We start from the raw sequence: 18,895 nt of genomic DNA, 5'->3' as shown, positions 1-18,895 counted from the left end.
GTCATTATGGCCAACAGTTATATTTTTGTTTCATAAGACCAGAGAACATTTCTCCAAAAAGTAGATCTTTGTCCCCATGTGCAGTTGCAACCCGTAGTCTGGCTTTTTTATGGCAGTTTTGGAGCAGTGGCTTCTTCTTGCTGAGCGGCCTTTCAGGTTATGTCGATATAGGACTCATTTTACTGTGGATATACAGTGGGGAGAACAAGTATTTGATACACTGCCGATTTTGCAGGTTTTCCTACTTACAAAGCATGTAGAGGTCTGTAATTTTTATCATAGGTACACTTCAACATGAAGAGACGGAATCTAAAACAAAAATCCAGAAAATCACATTGTATGATTTTTAAGTAATTAATTTGCATTTTATTGCATGACATAAGTATTTGATACATCAGAAAAGCAGAACTTAATATTTGGTACAGAAACCTTTGTTTGCAATTACAGAGATCATACGTTTCCTGTAGTTCTTGACTAGTTTGCACACACTGCAGCAGGGATTTTGGCCCACTCCTCCCTACAGATCTTCTCCAGATCCTTCAGGTTTCGGGGCTGTCGCTGGGCAATACGGACTTTCAGCTCCTCCAAGATTTCTATTGGGTTCAGGTCTGGAGACTGGCTAGGCCACTCCAGGACCTTGAGATGCTTCTTACGGAGCCACTCCTTAGTTGCCATGGCTGTGTGTTTCGTGTCGTTGTCATGCTGGAAGACCCAGCCACGACCCTCTTCATGCTCTTACTGAGGGAAGGAGTTGTTGGCAAGATCTCGCGATACATGGCCCCATCCATTCCCCTCAATACGGTGCAGTCGTCCTGTCCCTTTGCAGAAAAGCATCCCCAGAATGATGTTTCCACCTCCATGCTTTCACGGTTGGGATGGTGTTCTTGGGTTGTACTCATACTTCTTCTCCTCCAAACACGGCAAGTGGAGTTAGACCAAAAAGCTCTATTTTTGTCTCATCAGACCACATGACTTCTCCCATTCCTCCTTGGATCATCCAGATGGTCATTGGCAACTTACTTCAGACAGGCCTGGACATGCACTGGCTTAAGCAGGGGGCCTTGCGTGCGCTGCAGGATTTAATCCATGACGGCGTAGTGTGTTACTAATGGTTTTCTTTGAGACTGTGGTCCAGCTCTCTTCAGGTCATTGACCAGGTCCTGCCGTGTAGTTCTGGGCTGATCCCTCACTTCCTCATGATCATTGATGCCCACGAGGTGAAATCTTGCATGGAGCCCCAGACCGAGGGTGATGATCCGTCATCTTGAATTACTTTCTCCATTTTTCTAATAATTGCGCCAGACAGTTGTTTCTCTTCTCACATATATTTAAAAATCATATACATATGTGATTTTTCTGGATTTTTGTTTTATGATTCCGTTCTCTCACAGTTGAATGGTACCTATGAATAAAATTACAGATCCTCTACATGCTTTGGTAGTATAAACCTGCAAAATCGGCAGTGTATCAAATACTTTGTTCTCCCACTGTAGATACTTTTTGTACTGTTTTCCGTCAAGTTTTCACAAGGTCCTTTGCTGTTGTTCTGGATTGATTTGCACTTTCGCACCAAGTACGTTCATGCTCTGTAGGATAGAAAGCGTCTCCTTCCTGAGCGTATGACGGCTGCGTGGTCCCATGTGTTTATTGCTGCTAGCTATTCTTGTACAGATGACGCGTGACCGTTCAGGCGTTGTGGAAATTGCTCCAGGAGGTATGTATACCAGCGTGTGTGTGAGTGTTATTCTATATTTTTTCTCAGGTCTTGGCTGATTTCTTTGTTTTCCCATGATGTCAAGCAAAGAGGCACTGAGTTTGAATGTAAGCCTTGAAATACATCCACAGGTACACCTCCAATTTACTCAAATTATGTCAATGAGCCTATAGAAGCTTCTAAAGCCATGACATAATTTTCTGGAATTTTCCAAGCTGTTTAAAGGCACAGTCAACTTTGTGTATGTAACTTCTGACCACTGGAATTGTGATACAGTGATAAGTGAAATATCTGTCTGTGTAAGTGCTTCCGTCGGTAGAAGGAGAGGAGACCAAAGCGCGGTGGTATGTATCCATATTTATTAGAATACAATCACCCACAACCAACAGTGAAACAGGCTACCTTAATATGGTTCCCAATCAGAGACAACGTAAAACTCCTGCCTCTGATTGAGAACCATATCAGGCCAATAAGACAAACCTAAACAAAGAAACACATAACATAGACCACACCACCCAGCTCACGTCCTGACCAACTAAACAAAGACTAAACAAAGGAAATAAGGTCACCCCCAAGGTGCAGACTCCGGCCGCAAAACCTGAACCTATAGGGGAGGGTCTGGGTGGGCATCTGTCCAAGGTGGCGGCTCTGGCGCTGGACGTGGCCCCCACCCCACCATAGTTAATCCCCGCTTCCCTAGCCTCCTCGAATGGCGACCCTCCAAAATACCCCACTGTACTGATGGGCGCCTCTGGACAGAGGGGCAGCTCCGGACTGAGGGGCAGCTCCGGACCTGGGGGCAGCTCCGGACTGAGGGGCAGCTCATGACTGAGGGGCAGCTCTCTGACTGAGGGTGCTCATGATGGGTACTCATGATGAAGGGCAGCTCATGACTGGGGGTAGCTCATGGCTGAATGGCAGCTCAGGCAGCTCTGACTGCGGGCGGCTCAGGCGGCTCCTGACTGGCGGGCGGCTCTGGCGGCTCCTGACTGGCGGGCGGCTCTGGCGGCTCCTGACTGGCGGGCGGCTCTGGCGGCTCCTGACTGGTGGGCGGCTCTGGCGGCTCCTGACTGACGGACGGCTCTGGCGGCTCCTGACTGACGGAGGCTTAGCGGCTCCTGACTGACGGACGACTCTGAAGGCTCAGGACAGACGGGCGGCTTTGAAGGCTCAGGACAGACGGGCGGCTTTGAAGCTTAGGACAGACGGGCGGCTCAGACGGCGCTGGGCAGACGGGCAGCGCGGCGCGCTGGGCAGACGGACAGCTCAGATGGCGCGTGGCAGACGGACAGCACAGGCGGCGCTGGGCAGACGGGCAGCGCAGGCGGCGCTGGGCAGACAGGCAGCGCAGGCGGCGCTGGGCAGACGGCAGACTCTGGCCTGCTGAGGCGCACAGTAGGCCTGGTGCGTGATGCCGGAACTGGTGGTACCGGCTAAGGACACGCACCTCAAGGCTAGTGCGGGGAGCAGCAACAGGGCGTACAGGGCTCTGGAGATGCACAGGAGGCTTGGTGCGTGGTGCCGGACCTGGTGGTACCGGGCTGAGACACGCACCACAGGGCGAGTGCGTGGAGGAGGAACAGGGCTCTGGAGACGCACGGAGGCTTGGTGCGTGGTGCCGGAACTGGTGGTACCGGCTGGACACGCACCACAGGGCGAGTGCGTGGAGGAGGAATAGGGCTCTGGAGACGCACAGGAAGCGTGGTGCGTGGTGTTGGCACTGGTGGTACTGACTGGGGCGAGGAGGTGGCACCGGATATACCGGACCGTGAAGGCGTACTGGAGCTCTTGAGCACCGAGCCTGCCAAACCTTACCTGGTTGAATGCTCCCCGTAGCCAGGCCAGTGCGGGGAGGTGGAATAACCCGCACTGGGCTGTGCTGGCGAACTGGGGACACCATGCGTAAGGCTGGTGCATGTACACCGGCCCGAGGAGACGCACTGGAGACCAGATGCGTTGAGCCGGCTTCATGGCACCTGGCTCGATGCCCACTCTAGCCCGGCCGATACGAGGAGCTGGGATGTACCGCACCGGGCTATGCACACGTACAGGAGACACGTGTGCGCTCTTCCGCATAACACGGTGTCTGCCCGTACTCTTCGCTTCCCCACGGTAAGCCCGGGAAGTTGGCGCAGGTCTCCTACCTGACTTCGCCACACTCCCCTTTCGCCCCCCCCCCCCCTTTTGCAGCTGCCTCCGCTGCTCGCTAGCTGCCTCCACCTGTTCCCATGGAAGGCGATCCCTTCCAGCCAGGATCTCCTCCCATGTGTAGCAACCCTTTCCGTCCAACACGTCTTCCAAATCCATTCCTCCTGACATCGCTGCTGCTGCTGCTGCCGCTGTCCGTTACCACGCTGCTTGGTCCTTTTTTGGTGGGTGATTCTGTAATGGCTTCGTCGGTAGAAGGAGAGAGGACCAAAGCGCAGCGTGGTAATGTATCCATATTTATTAGAATACTTTTTCAATAATGAACAAAAGAATAACAGACGAAAACCCAACGAAGCTACAGTCCCTAACTAGAGAACACAAAAACAGATGAACGCAAGAACAGGAACAATCACCCACAAACCAACAGTGAAAACAGGCTACCTTAATATGGTTCCCAATCAGAGACAACGTAAAACACCTGCCTCTGATTGAGAACCATATCAGGCCAATAAGACAAACCTAAACAAAGAAACACATAACATAGACTACACCCACCCAGCTCACYTCCTGACCAACTAAACAAAGACTAAACAAAGGAAATAAGGTCAGGAACGTGACAGTCTGTAAACTATTGTCATGCACAAAGTAGATGTCTTAGCCGACTTGCCAAAACTATATTTTGTTAACAAGAAATTTGTGGAGTGGTTGAAAAACAAGTTTTAATGACTCCAACCTAAGAGTATGTAAACTTCCGACTTCAACTGTAATTGAAATGGGCACAGCACATTCATAGAATTATTATAACACAGATTTCTACACTTTTGCCATAGGAAATATAGGTTTGAGTCAACATTTCATTGGTTTGACATTAGTGTTTATAGGTATATAGGTATATAGAGATTGCAAATGCAGTCTTGTCAGGAGAAGGCCTCAGCAGGGGTGTATTCATTACGGAAACAGTTTACTGTTCAAGAACCAAATGGAAGCTAGCAGAGCAAACAACAGTTTCTATTGGACAAATTCAGGTAGGTCTATCCCTGTTTCATTTCCGTTTGCTTCTGTTCAAAGGTGCAATATGCAGAAATCAGTACACCATGTCCTGTTTGCTAAAATTCTAAAAGTTCGCTTAATTTCAGTTTATGTGACAAAACAAGCAAATGTACCATCTAAACCACTGTTATTTTRCTACATTTTGTGTAACTTATTTTTTTACTTATTGTGTACATAATGCTGCTGCTACTGTCTCTTATGACCGAAAGAACTTCTGGACATCAGAAAAGCGATTACTCACCGTGAACTGGAAGAAACTTTTTCCTTTAACGAGTTCGATGAGAAGGATATCCTGCTTTCACTGCAACAGGCCCAGATCCACGCCTTTTGCGTAAAAAAGATGCCAGAAAAGGGGACGCCAATAAGGGATCCTTCTGAGAATCCGGAGGCAAGCGAGCAAACTCCCAAAGCCTTCCATTCTTCGTGCTAACGTGCAATCTTTAGAAAATAAAATTGATGACCTATTATTAAGATTATCCTACCAACGGGACATTAAAAACTGTAACATCTGTAACATCATCATATGTTTCACCGAGACGTGGCTGAACGAAGAAACGGACAATATAGAGCTGGCGGGATTGTCCCATGCACTGGCAGAACAAAGACACTACCTCTGGTAAGACGAGGGGTGGGTGTGTGTGTCTTTTTGTCAATAACAGCTGGTGTGCAATGTCTAATATTAAAGAAGTCTCGAGGTATTGCTCGCCTGAGGTAGAGTACCTAATGATAAGCTGTAGACCACACTATCTACCAAGAGAGTTCTCCTCTGCATTACTCGTAGCCGTCTATTTACCACCACAGAGCGAAGTTGGCACTAAGACCATTCTCAACCAACTCTATAAGGTCATAAGCAAAGAGGAATATGCAGAAGCGGTGCTCCTAGTGGCAGGGGACTTTAATGCAGGCAAACTTAAATCAGTTTTACCAAATTTTGTGCAACCAAGGAAACACCAGGGGGGGGAAAAATCCTAGACCACCTTTACTCCACACACAGAGATGCGTACAAAGCTCTCCCCCGCCCTCCATTTGGCAAATCTGAAATCCTCCTGATTCCTGCTTACAAGCAAAAACTAAAGCAGGAAGTACCAGTGACTCGCTCAATACGGAAGTGGTCAGATGACGAGGATGCTACACTACAGGACTGTTTTGCTAGCACAGACTGGAATATGTTCTGGGATTCATCCAATGGCATTGAGGAATACACCACCTCAGTCATCGGTTTCATCAATTAGTGCATCGATGACGTCGTCCCCACAGTGACTGTACGTACATAGCCCAACCAGATGCCATGGATTACAGGCAACATCCGCATCGAGCTAAAGGCTAGATCTGCTGCTTTCAAGGAGAGGGAGACTAATCCGGAAACTTATAAGAAATCCTGCTATGCCCTCAGACGAACCATCAAACAAGCAAAGCGTCAATACAGGATTAAGATTGAATCCTACTACACTGGCTCTGACGCTCGTCGGATGTGGCAGGGTTTGAAAACTATTACGGACTACAAAGGGAAACCCAGACGCGAGCCTACCAGACGAGCTAAATGCCTTTTATGCTCGCTTCGAGGCAAGCAACACTGAAGCATGCGTGAGAGCACCAGCTGTTCCGGATGACTGTGTGATAACGCTCTCGGTAGCCAATGTGAACAAAACCTTTAAACAGGTCAACATTCACAAACCCGCTGGGCCAGACGGATTACCAGGACGTGTACTCAAAGCATGCGCAGACCAACTGTCAAGTGTCTTCACTGACATTTTCAACCTCTGTAATACCTACATGTTTCAAGCAGAACACCATAGTCCCTGTGCCCAAGGAAGCGAAGGTAACCTGCCGAAATGATTACCGACCCGTGGCACTCACGTCGGTAGCCATGAAGTGCTTTGAAAGGCTGGTCATGGATGGTCATGGATCACATCAACAGCATCCTCCCGGACACCCTAGACCCACTCCAATTCGCATACCGCCCCAACAAATCCACAGATGACGCAATCTCAATCGCACTCCACACTGCACTTTCTCGCCTGGACAAAAGGAACACCTATGTGAGAATGCTGTTCATTGACTACAGCTCAGCGTTCAACACCAGAGTGCCCACGAAGCTCATCACTAAGCTAAGGACTCTGGGACTAAACACCTCTCTCTGCAACTGGATCCTGGACTTCCTGACGGGCCACCCCCAGGTGGTAAGAGACGGCAACAATACGTCTGCCATGCTGATCCTTAACACTGGGGCCCCTCAGGGGTGTGCACTTAGTCCCCTCCTGTATTCCCTGTTCACCCACGACTATGTGACCAAACACGACTCCAACACCATCATTAAGTTTGCTGACGACACAACAGTGGTAGGCCTGATCACCGACAACAATGAGATGGCCTATAGGGAGGAGGTTGGAGAACTGGCAGTGTGGTGCCAGGACAACAACCTCTCCCTCAATGTGAGCAAGACAAAGGAGCTGATCGTGGACTACAGGAAAAGGCGGGCCGAACAGGCCCCTATTAACATTGACTGGGCTGTAGTGGAACGGGTCGAGAGTTTCAAGTTCCTTGGTATCCACATCACCAATGAACTATCATGGTCCAAACATACCAAGACAGTCGTGAAGAGGGCACAACAAAACCTTTTCCCCCTCAGGAGACTGAAAAGATTTGGCATGGGTCTCCAGATCCTCAAAAGGTTCTACAGCTGCACCATCGAGAGCATCCTGACCGGTTGCATCACCGCCTGGTATGGCAACTACTCGGCATCTGATCGTAATGCGCTACAGAGGGTAGTGTGAATGGCTCAGTACATCACTGGGGCCAAGCTTCCTGCCATCCAGGACATATATAATAGGCAGTGTCAGAGGAAAGCCCATAAAATTGTCAGAGACTCCAGTAACCCAAGTCTTAGACTGTTTCCCTGCTACCACACGGCAAGCGGTACCGGAGTGCTAATTCTAGGACCAAAAGGCTCCTCAACAGCTTCTACCCCCAAGCCATTAGACTGCTGTCCTACATGTACAGATTACCTCAACTAGCCTGTACCCCTGAACACTGACTCGGTACCGGTGCCCCCTGTATATAGCCTCGTTAGTGTTATTCTTATTGTGTTACTTTTTATTGTTACTTTTTATTTGAGCCTACTTGGTAAATATTTTCGTCTTCTTGAACTGCACTGTTGGTTAATAAGGGCTTGTAAGGAAGCATTTCACGGTAAAGTCTACACGTATTCAGCGCATGTGGCAAATAAAGTTTGATTTGATTTGTTTTGATTTGAAATATATGTCCAATAACCATAAATATTGTATTCAGCTGTTTGAAGCTGGTGTACAAAACCCAAAGGAAAAGATGCAAAAATTAAACTTAAGAATGGGAAGCATAGAAATAGCACACATAGTACATAGTGGGCTCACAAGTGGCGCAGCGGTCTAAGGCACTGCATCTCAGTGCTAAGAGGCATCACTACAGTTGCTGGTTCAAATCCAGGCTGTATCACATCCAGCCATGATAGGGAGCCCCATAGGGCAGCACACAATTGTCCCAGTGTCATCTGGGTTTGGCTGGGGTAGGCTGTCATTGTAAATAAGAATTTGTTAGTAACTGACTAGTTAAATTAAGGTAAACAATTAAAAGAACAGATCAACTGTTTCCTAGATGTTGTTTCAATGAGAATGACAGATCTATAACTCAATGCCCCAAAAGTTACATATTGCAGCTTTAAGATTTTTTTTTGCAACAGAATCGGCTGAATGAATACACCCCAGGTAGGCAGGTCCAAACAGTCAGTAGCACCACCCAGTGGATGTTTACCATAACAATTACTTCATTGAATTGTGAATGCATGTCACCCCATGTGTCACCGCCCCATAGCTGCACCACATGACACATGTTGTTGGTGTTACTGCCTGAGATTAAATGATATTTCATTTTAATGCCCAAAGGGAAATGTAAACAATATAAATAATTAAAATATCATAAGGATCTAGAAACAATTAGAATCTGAAAACAATTAAAGGGGATGGGACTGAATGAATTATGTCTTTTAAAGCTAGAATCTTTATTTGCTACATCAATTTTTGGACTTATAAATGAATGATACCCATTGATTCTTGAAGAATATAAAGTATAAATGCGTCATGAGCTTAGTTCAACTGTCATACCCCATCAGAACCAAATATATGAGCTTGTTTTACTCCAATGTTTATAAACAATGTACATGTAAACAAACACTGTATAACCTCAAAACATGGTTAAAACTATTTTTTGGATTTAATGGATGGTCAGTCCTTGCCTCCATGGCTCTGTCTATGAATTTGAGAGGGGTTATATTTCTCCAGGCACATCCCACAGCTTTTTACCAAAACAGAGGCAGGGTTTAATACCTCTGTGTTAACGGTTCAATTAAGGACATCACTTTAATAGTAGGCTAGTGTTATCAGTGGGATGGGGGTTCCTCCTCTGGCAGTAGTGTAAACTTTTGGTGAGGAAATTATTTATGTCTGTGCAAAGGCTTGTCATACTGCTGCAGTAGAATGTGTATGCTCATTTAGTCGGCCTATGGATAACGTCTGGAATTGAGTTAAAATGTGTCCTACCAATTTCCATGCATTGTTTCCTTTATTATTACCTGGTTAGTATGGGGAAACAATTTGATATAAAGAAACCCCTACAATGGTTAACATGCATGTGTTAAGTAAAGTACACAAGGAAAGGATGGGGTGAGGAGATGTCGCCAATTCAGAGTATTGACGGAGGCACGTTGCCAACAAACGTTCGAGCATGCTTTTGGAACCGACAGGGCACCGCTGGGACAACGTGATAGAAAAGCAGAGCCCCGTGCAGTCAGTACACCGCCCTACTCAACCAATGAATGCATTCGCCAGGCCTGGGACACTGCACTAGGGCGGAGTCAGTGTTAGTTGAGGTCCAATCACTGCAACACGTGGGAGCAAACACGTGTTATTTTCCGTGTTCCCTCCCAGTCATATAAAGCGAATGTGCAGTACTCTACACATTCTGTGTAGTTATAGGCGATTCACATTGAGTTGTTTCGCTAAAGATGTCATTCTAGGTTTCTGCAATTTCAATCATTTTAAGCCTAACTTTACAGAATACATTGTTGAAGACATTAAAACAAAAAATACCACGGAGCGTACTTTTTCTTCATGGAAAAAGGTGAGAATGTCAACTTTGATCAAAACCGTGCTACCTAGCTAGCTAAATGGTAAAAGTAACGCTACTTTGCTAGCTAGATTATTATTGGTACAATAAATAGTTGCTACATAGCTAACTTAGCTAGCAATTTTATTTAATTTTATTTTTTATGATCAAGCTATCTGCAACAGCATTGACATTGGCTAGTGTAGCTAGCATTGTTGTGGCATGCTGGCAAGAGTATTGACACGTTAAAGGATGTATGTTGTATATCAATACACATTTCAATATACGGTCAGATATCGAGGTACAATTTAATGTTGTTTTGGTCATTTCGTGTTCCCTACAAGTGAGACCCATCTTTTGCCAGACTTGTGTCAGGTAGAATAAATGCATGAGCGCATGCGGGTTGTGCCATAGACAGTCTAGTTGAGGCACGTTGCCTTCGCTGTCGTCAACACAAACATCCCCCACCGGGGTCATCCTGCCCACGTTGTCTTTGTCGTCAACAATAATATCTCCCAACGGTGTCTTCCTGCTACTTACAGTAAACCCTCAAGACATGCCAGATAATGAAATGGGCTGTAAAGTTAGTTTATTTACCCTATGTCACCTGACATCGGTTAACTGTTCTTCGAAGTGATGAAATGATTTATTATGGTCAATGGAATATATGGAGAGCAAGTTTTGAGCCCACCAGAAATGAATGTGAGGTTGTTGGGAAAAGGATAGTTCCCCTAGCTAGCTATATTATTTGAATGTCTTAATAGATTGACATTGGGCTATGTACAACCTTTTGAGTATGTTTGGAGCCTAACATGAATATTTTTGCAATTAGTTAAATCCTTACTTAGAAAGTCCTTACTTGGATGCTCATATGACCTTAGATTATTTAAAATCAAGCCAATTAGTTATGTACATTTGTAGTTTAGGTGAACACCAACTTTTACAGCAGTGTCATTTTATTGATGTTTAATTGCAGATGAGATGTAACACTGTCTTTACACAGATGTATGACTCATGATGTCATGTTACTCACCACTCATAAATTGGGAATTGTTTCTTCCATCAGGTATTCTGTCAAAACCATTTCACACACTGACTGTGCCCATGAGGAAGAGCAAACTGATAAAGGTTTCACCCATCTTCTCTTCAATTGGCTTATCAGATTCATAAGCTTAGTATTTACAAAAAAAATACAATCTCAAGATCAATGAGACATGGTAGTTTATCTTCTGGCTCATTTTTACTTGACCAAACCATGACTCTATCTAAGTCTAGTAGACCCACCTAGTAGCAGTATTAGTGTCAGAGTTCTTTGTTTTGACATATCATTTTTGTCAAACAGCAATAGTAAATCACTCATACTGGTTATTATGAGTGATGAGAATGCATACACCACTTCTGGAAATGACACTAGTGGAGTAGGTGTAGAAGAAAATGTGGTGGGACTGAAGGTGGGCTGCCAGTCCCCTGAGTCTGGACTAAGTCAGACTGGCAGCTCTGGTAGCTCCAATGGAAAGAGAACTCGGTCTGGGGGCAAGTCCTCCCCCAAGTCCTCAAACTCCGATGACACAGATGCCCACTCGAGTGGGAACGACTCAGCCGAGAGAGAGGTGGAAGGTCACATGGGACGTGAGACATCAACCTGCAGCAGCTTCCATAACGGGAAGGACTCTGCCATGGAGACAACAGAGAGCAAAAGGTAACACATTTAACAATTCATATCTGAAACACCACAACCAATTTCAGATGGTAGGCGATAGACACCGCTTATATAACTATGAAAGTGTCTGCTCAGCAGTGGTAATAACGTCATGTTATTTTGCCCCTGTCAGTGCCAACTCCCACAGCCCTTCCCCTCCCAACAGCTCTATGGTCTACAGCCTGCTGAGTGGCAGCTCGGAGCAGGACCACCCGTCCACCAGCGGATGCAGCAGTGACCAGCCAGCCTGGCTGCAGACCCAGAGAGAGCTGCTCAAGGCTCTGAAGGAGCTAAAGATCCGCATGCCTGCAGACCACCGGGCGAAAGGCCGCTCCAGCACCCTGGCCTCCCTGCAGTATGCACTCAACTGTGTCAAACAAGTCCGAGGTAAGATGCTGCTTTTTGAGACTGCCTTTTGCTAGATGTACTGTATACTGTGTGGCTTTAGCATGAAATAGCAAGCTTACTATCTATATACTATTTATACGTGTGTGTTTAGCGAATCAGGAGTATTATCACCAGTGGAGTGTGGAGGAGAGCCACGGTTGCAGTCTGGACCTCTCTGCCTTCACCACAGAGGAACTGGACAACATCACCTCTGAATACACACTCCAGAACACGGTAGGAACTAGAGAACAATCTTCATCTACTAGAACCAGACCAACAGCTCTCAAACAGACTAAAAGCTTTTAAACCCAACAAAGCATTGTTCTAACCTCCCTTGTTTATTCTCTCTCCTTTACAGGACACGTTCTCAGTGGGAGTGTCCTTCCTCTCTGGGAAGTTGGTGTACATCTCCCCCCAGGCCTCTCCCATGCTGCGCACTAAGCCCAATCGACTCCAGGGGACACTCTTCTCTGAGCTGTTGGCACCCCAGGACGTTAGCACTTTCTACAGCAGCACTGCTCCCTGCCGCCTGCCCCCCTGGGCCTCCTGTACTGGCTCCAGTAAGTCTCCTACAGAAGTCCTTTAATTTAGCTCTGAATTCAAATGGAAATGGATGATCACATTTTTGCATGTGTATGTGATGTTAATGTACCCCCCCCGATCTCGCACAGTGACCTCCCCTGTGGACTGCACCCAGGAGAAATCCATGTTCTGCCGTATCAGTAGTGGGAGGGACAGTGAGGGGGAAGTGCGGTACTACCCCTTCCGTATGACCCCCTACCAGCTAACCCTACGGGACTCCGACATGTCCCAACCACAGCCCTGCTGCCTGCTCATCGCTGAGAAGGTGCACTCAGGATACGAAGCTCCCCGRATCCCAGCMGACAAGAGGATTTTRAKCACRAGCCACACCCCCYGCTGTCTCTTTCAGGAAGTKGATGAAAGYGCTGTGCCGTTGCTAGGCTACCTGCCCCAGGACCTGGTTGGGACTCCTGTCCTCATGTACCTCCACCCTGATGACAGGCCTGTCATGGTGGCCATACACAAGAAGAGTGAGTACCCCTGTCCAACAGTCATGCCTTATACATTCTGTAAGGATTTAGAAACCAGCAAATAGATGAATGGTTATGTAGTTATACTCTATCATAGTTTTAACATATTTGGTTCTCCCCTCAGTTCTCCAGTCAGCAGGGCAGCCCTTTGAACACTCGCCCCTGCGTATGTGTGCTCGGAACGGGGAGTATCTCACCATAGATACCAGCTGGTCCTCCTTCGTCAACCCCTGGAGCCGCAAAGTTGCCTTCATCGTGGGTCGACACAAAGTCAGAACGTGAGTAGTCACCCTCTGCTATGTCAATGACCTTCACAAGCTTGCAATAGCCACATTTTAACTGAACTGTAACCTATTTGTGTAGCTATCAAGCAGTACATATTGCATTGTTCTAAACCCCATTCCCTTGTCCTTCTCGACTCATCTGCAGGAGTCCCCTGAACGAAGATGTGTTCACCCCTAGTATGGAGGTGGAGGTGCGGGCTATGTCTCCAGAGATCCCCAGGCTCAGTGAGCAGATCCACCGTGTGCTGGTGCAGCCCGTCCACAGTGGTGCCTCCCAGGGCTACTGCAGCTCCCACGGATCCCAGTCACACAGGCCCAGCCCGGGCTCCTCAGGCAGCAGCAGCCCCTCCACCAAGGGGATCATCCAGATGACCATCCAGAGACCAGTGAGTACTAATACAATCACAGATGTTTTATGCAGATTTTAACAAGGTACTTTATAACTTGTAGTTTGTTACTATTTTGTAACCACATTATTTTAATTAATAGAATTGACTCAGAAGAAAGTTGAGGTGTCATCGTCTAACTCTTTACCCTCTTATCTGTCCTACAGCAGCAGATGACATTCCAGCAGATGTGTAAGGACGTCCACATGGTGAAGACCAATGGTCAGCAGGTCTTCATCGAGTCCCGCAACCGCCCACCGCTCCGCAAACACGCCAGCGCTGGTAAACACTTGACTTTGTAGTCATATTTGTAGTAAAATGTCTTATCATGGTGTGCTCTAAAATGTCTGGAACGTTTTCATTACAAAAGTATAACCACAAGGGTCGAGATGAAAATGAAATTCTAACAGTATTTCCTTTTCCTCTTCTCAGGAGACCTGGTGATGCCAGAGAATTTAAACAAAGACTTGGGACCTATTGGAGCTCTGGGGCCAACTAAAACCCTGGCCTCCGTGCAGTCAAGGAAAGATCCGTCAGCCAACTACTCCTACCAGCAGATCAACTGTCTGGACAGCATCGTACGCTACTTGGAGAGCTGTAACGTCCCCAACACAGTGAAGAGGAAATGTGGCTCCTCTTCCTGCACCACATCATCAACGTCAGACGATGACAAGCAGAGGGAGTTGTCTGGAACAGCTAAAGGTATACAATACAGATCCTATTGAAATCCTGTTATGTATTTTTTATGCCTCTTAAGGTCTGCAGGTATTTTGGACCAAATGTCTGTTTCCCTACAGATCTCGAAGGGTCACAGGGTAAGGAAGGGTCTAAAGGGGGGCCACAGATGAGCCCTCTGGCGCTGCACTGCAAGGCTGAGAGTGTGGTCTCTCTCACGTCCCAATGCAGCTTCAGCAGCACCATCGTCCATGTAGGGGACAAGAAGCCCCCAGAGTCAGGTAGGACACATCCCTCTGTTATCTGACTGGCTGTTCTTTACCTCCCTCTGTCTCTTCTCTCTAGTCTGAAATATATTGTCAACCTTATTCCCTGCAGATATTATCATGATGGAGGAGACACCTCCCACCACCACCGCCCCAGCCATTAACAACGCCATCACCACGGCAGTGACCCCCCGTCCCTCGACCTTTCCCAGCCCAGCAACACCCAGCCCTGCCCAGCCTGAGAGGGATAGCCGCAGGTCGGCTGGATGCTCAGGCAGCCTGGGTCTGACCAAGGAGGTGCTGTCTGCCCACACCCTGCAGGAGGAACAGGTGTTCCTGAGCCGGTTCAGGGACCTGGGACAGCTCCGCATGCTGGACCCCGGTCCTCCTCTGAGAGGACACACCACCACACACAAAGGTAAGATGGACACTTCAAGTGGAGATTTAGTTTCTATTATGTCTGTGAAAGATTGTGGATGAGAATCCATTGTTTTTCCATGCAGCTCAACCGTTGTGTGTGTGTGTGTGTGTCAGGAGTGCACACCTCGAAGGACTACCCAGCAGGTGGTAACGGACGGAGGAGGGGCCGGGGGGCCAAGAGGCTGAAGCACCAGCAGGAGGGCTCCCAGCACGGGGGCTGCCCCAAGACAGGCTCAGGGATGAACAGAAGTTCCAGAAAGGAAGGGCAGGGGAACCAAGGCCCCATGTTCCCCATGGGTCAACCCCTAATGATGCAGGGACCCCTGACCTCGTCCTCTTCCTGGCCCACCTCTGTGGCCAGCCTCCCTCCTGCCGTGGCCCAGTACCCTCCAGGAGTCCTACCCTTCTTCCCCCTCTACCCCAACGTGCAACAACAACTCCTGGCCCACACCGGGGTGAACCCCAACGCCATGCAGTTGGGTTACCCCAGCCCCCAGCCAGGCTTCCAGTACCCCCTGCATGCCAATCAGATCCCCATGCCAATGGCTCCCCCGATGATGGTTGTTCTGCCCAACTACATGTTCCCTCAACTCAATGGAGGTGTACCACAGCTCAACCAGCTCAATACAGCCATGCCTCACCTTAACCCCAGTATCCCTGGTATGGCACAATTTAACCAGGCACTACCGCAGTTCAACCAGGCTATCCCACTACCACAACTCAATCATGTCTTGGCTCAATTCAACCCTGCTGTGACGCAGATGAATGGCATGCCTCTAGCTCAACACAACCCGTCACACGTCAATCCTGCATTACAGGTCAATCCTGCTTTGTCGATGATCCCACAACATTTTCACAATCCCAACCCAACATTACCTTTCCCAAATCCCATTCCGGTGCCCGGGCTTCCTTGCTTTGCCTTACCCAGGCTTGATCCCACTTTTGTCGCACGTGGCAACTCCCGCTCCAGCACCCCTCAGTCCACATGCCAATCCCCCCTGGAAGGGACCAACTCGCCCCTCTTCCAGTCACGATGCTCCTCCCCCCTCAACCTGCTGCAGCTGGAGGAGTTGCCAGGCAACAGGCAGGAGGGCATGTCAACAGGGGCGCAGCAGACCCCACCCCCACCTGGCTCGTCGTCTCAGGTCGGAGGTCAAGGCTCTGTTAACCGCAACAGCAACATGAAGGGTGATGCCAAAGAGTACGATAATGTGGGTTTTAAACTATTTAAACAAAATGTAATTCCGAAAAGGTTTTGAGTCTAGTGAGTTCTTGTCATTAACCACTGTATCTCCTGTGTTCCCTTCCTCCAGGCTGATGTTGATAACCAGGACGCCATGTCCACCTCCAGTGACCTGCTGGACCTGCTGCTGCAAGAGGACGCCTGCTCAGGCACCGGCTCGGCTGCCTCTGGCTCCGGGTCCTCTGGCTCTAATGGATGCAGCACCTCAGGGAGTGACACAAGTGAGTTTAGCCTCTACAGGATCGGTCGGTCCACCGCGGGACGGTTGAGCTAACGTAGGCTAATGTGATTAGCATGAGGTTGTAAGTAACAAGAACATTTCCCAGGACATAGACATCTGATATTGTTAGAAAGCTTAAATTCTTGTTAATCTAACTGCACTGTCCAATTTACAGTAGCTATTACAGTGAAAGAATACCATGCTATTGTTTGAGGAGAGTGCACAGTTATGAATTTGAAAATGTACTTATAAACCAATTAGGCACATTTGGGCAGTCTTGATACAACATTTTTAACAGAAATGCAAAGGTTCATTGGATCAGTCTAACACTTTGCACATACACTGCTGCTATCTAGTGGCCAAAATTTAAATTGCGCCTGGGCTGGCATAATACATCATGGCCTTTCTCTTGCATTTTAAAGGTGATGGTACAAATAAAAATGTTTTATCTTTTACCAGATCTAATGCGTTATATTCTCCTACATTATTTGAACATTTCCACAAACTTTTAAGTGTTTCCTTTCAAATGGTATCAAGAATATGCATATCCTTACTTAAGGGCCTGAGATACCCAAATCTAACTGCCTGTATGTAATTTTTGGCGAAAATGTATCCTTAAAGAGGTTTTAACACCGGACAGATTTTTTTATTTTTATTAGCACTGTGATGGTCATGGATATTTGTATATAATGACTGATAGTTTCAGAACATAACTGAACATGTTTCTTTTTCAACCACAGGAAGCAGCAACACCAGCAAGTACTTTGGCAGCATTGACTCATCGGAGAACGACCATAAGCAGGCAGCAGGCGGGGCTGAAGAGGCCCAGCTCATGAAGTATGTCCTTCAGGACCCTATCTGGCTCCTTATGGCCAACACAGATGACAAGGTTATGATGACCTACCAAATGCCCACCAGGTAAGAAATCGTCATGGTCACTGCACAATTGTAGTCATGGCAATTGTAGTCATAGTTACCGTAACCAGTCATGATTAATAATAAATGCTACAGCTATTTAATTGTATTTATGATTGATGTGCATGGAATGCAAGTAGTATATTTGTATATTATTTATTAATGCAGACTGAAAAATAGAAGCTCTCCACACACCATTATGCTGCTAATACAACATTTTAGACTATGGCTTATCTATGGACATGTGTATGATTTTACAGGGACAGGGAGACTGTTCTAAGGCAAGATCGTATGGTACTGAGGGCGGTACAGAAACAGCAGCCACACTTCACTGAGGAGCAGAAGAGAGAGCTGATCCAGGTCCACCCCTGGATGGGCACCGGTCGCCTGCCACAGGCCATCAACAACCCTGTAAGTCAGCACACAGACACACACTGGAGCTAGTAGCTACACCCTGCCTCTCTGACCCCAAAGATTCACAGGAATCAGTATAGATGACAGTGGAGAGTAATACAAAAAATAATGTACTTGTAAAGGATGTGTTTATTCATCTCTTGTCCCTCTGCTTGTGTTTAGACTTGTACCGGGTGCGGTTCTCCTACAGCTACCTCCGCCCCCCGGCCCTTTGATGTGGAGCTGCAGGACATGGATCTGACTGGGGTCCTACAGCTACCGGAAGAGGCTACCGCACACACAGAGACACATGTTACAATGGCAACAGACACTTCCATCTCTCCACCACAAGCTCCCCAGACAGAGACTAAGGGGGGTGAGGCTGAGAGGCAAGGGGAGCAGGAAGGAGACTGTAAGGACACCAGAGTGAAGGAGTTGGAGGTAACATCCTCATCTGTAACAGAGAAAGGGGACTCTGTGGCTGTAAATGGCAACTGAGGACTTCTATATGGCCATTGACTCTAAACCACAATGCATTGGGACAGACGGGGGCGAAGCTCACGGTCTATGTGTTGTGTTGGAACAAAGAAGTGAAAATAAGGAGTCAAAGAATACCTGTTCCTGTCTAAACACATGGAGAATGTAGCTCAATGTATATTGCATCTAAGAAGGTGGAAATATTTGATGCATTTCAAATTGTAAACTGGAAAGAGAAGCACTTGGTAAATATTTTATTGGCATGTTTGGTGCCTGGTCCGCTGGACTGAAGACATGTTCCATTTGTAATTCACTGCTTTGGGGTTTTTCTCCCCTGTAGTGACAATTTGGTAGTTTACAAGTTATTGCGTGTATCAACGCAATGTCATTTTAATTGTCCAATGTCCATATTGGAAAATTATGTCAAATC

At 47.3% G+C, this 18,895-nt stretch overlaps 1 protein-coding gene across 2 annotated transcripts; it reads left to right on the top strand.

Annotated features, from left to right (window-relative positions):
* Positions 1-9,873: 9,873 nt before the first annotated feature.
* On the top strand, positions 9,874-18,585 carry LOC111964140 (period circadian protein homolog 1). Of its 2 annotated transcripts, none has more exons than XR_011479916.1 (17): positions 9,874-10,063; positions 11,115-11,747; positions 11,881-12,134; positions 12,247-12,368; positions 12,493-12,694; positions 12,806-13,186; positions 13,311-13,464; positions 13,616-13,856; positions 14,024-14,138; positions 14,289-14,558; positions 14,654-14,812; positions 14,910-15,215; positions 15,332-16,418; positions 16,531-16,681; positions 17,421-17,598; positions 17,856-18,006; positions 18,172-18,496. XR_011479916.1 is itself a non-coding variant. In XM_023987879.2 (17 exons), the coding sequence occupies exons 2-17, from the start codon at positions 11,419-11,421 to the stop codon at positions 18,484-18,486; spliced, it is 4,425 nt and encodes a 1,474-aa protein (XP_023843647.1). In that variant the 5' UTR covers positions 9,874-10,063; positions 11,115-11,418; the 3' UTR covers positions 18,487-18,585. The 2 variants fall into 2 exon arrangements, 1 of the variants encoding a protein (XP_023843647.1); XM_023987879.2 differs by having other exon boundaries at positions 15,332-16,428; positions 18,172-18,585.
* Positions 18,586-18,895: the final 310 nt, after the last annotated feature.

Source organism: Salvelinus sp. IW2-2015, linkage group LG5 (assembly GCF_002910315.2).
Source record: "Salvelinus sp. IW2-2015 linkage group LG5, ASM291031v2, whole genome shotgun sequence".
Taxonomy (NCBI): domain Eukaryota; kingdom Metazoa; phylum Chordata; class Actinopteri; order Salmoniformes; family Salmonidae; genus Salvelinus; species Salvelinus sp. IW2-2015.
This window is presented reverse-complemented; position numbering and strand designations above follow the sequence as displayed.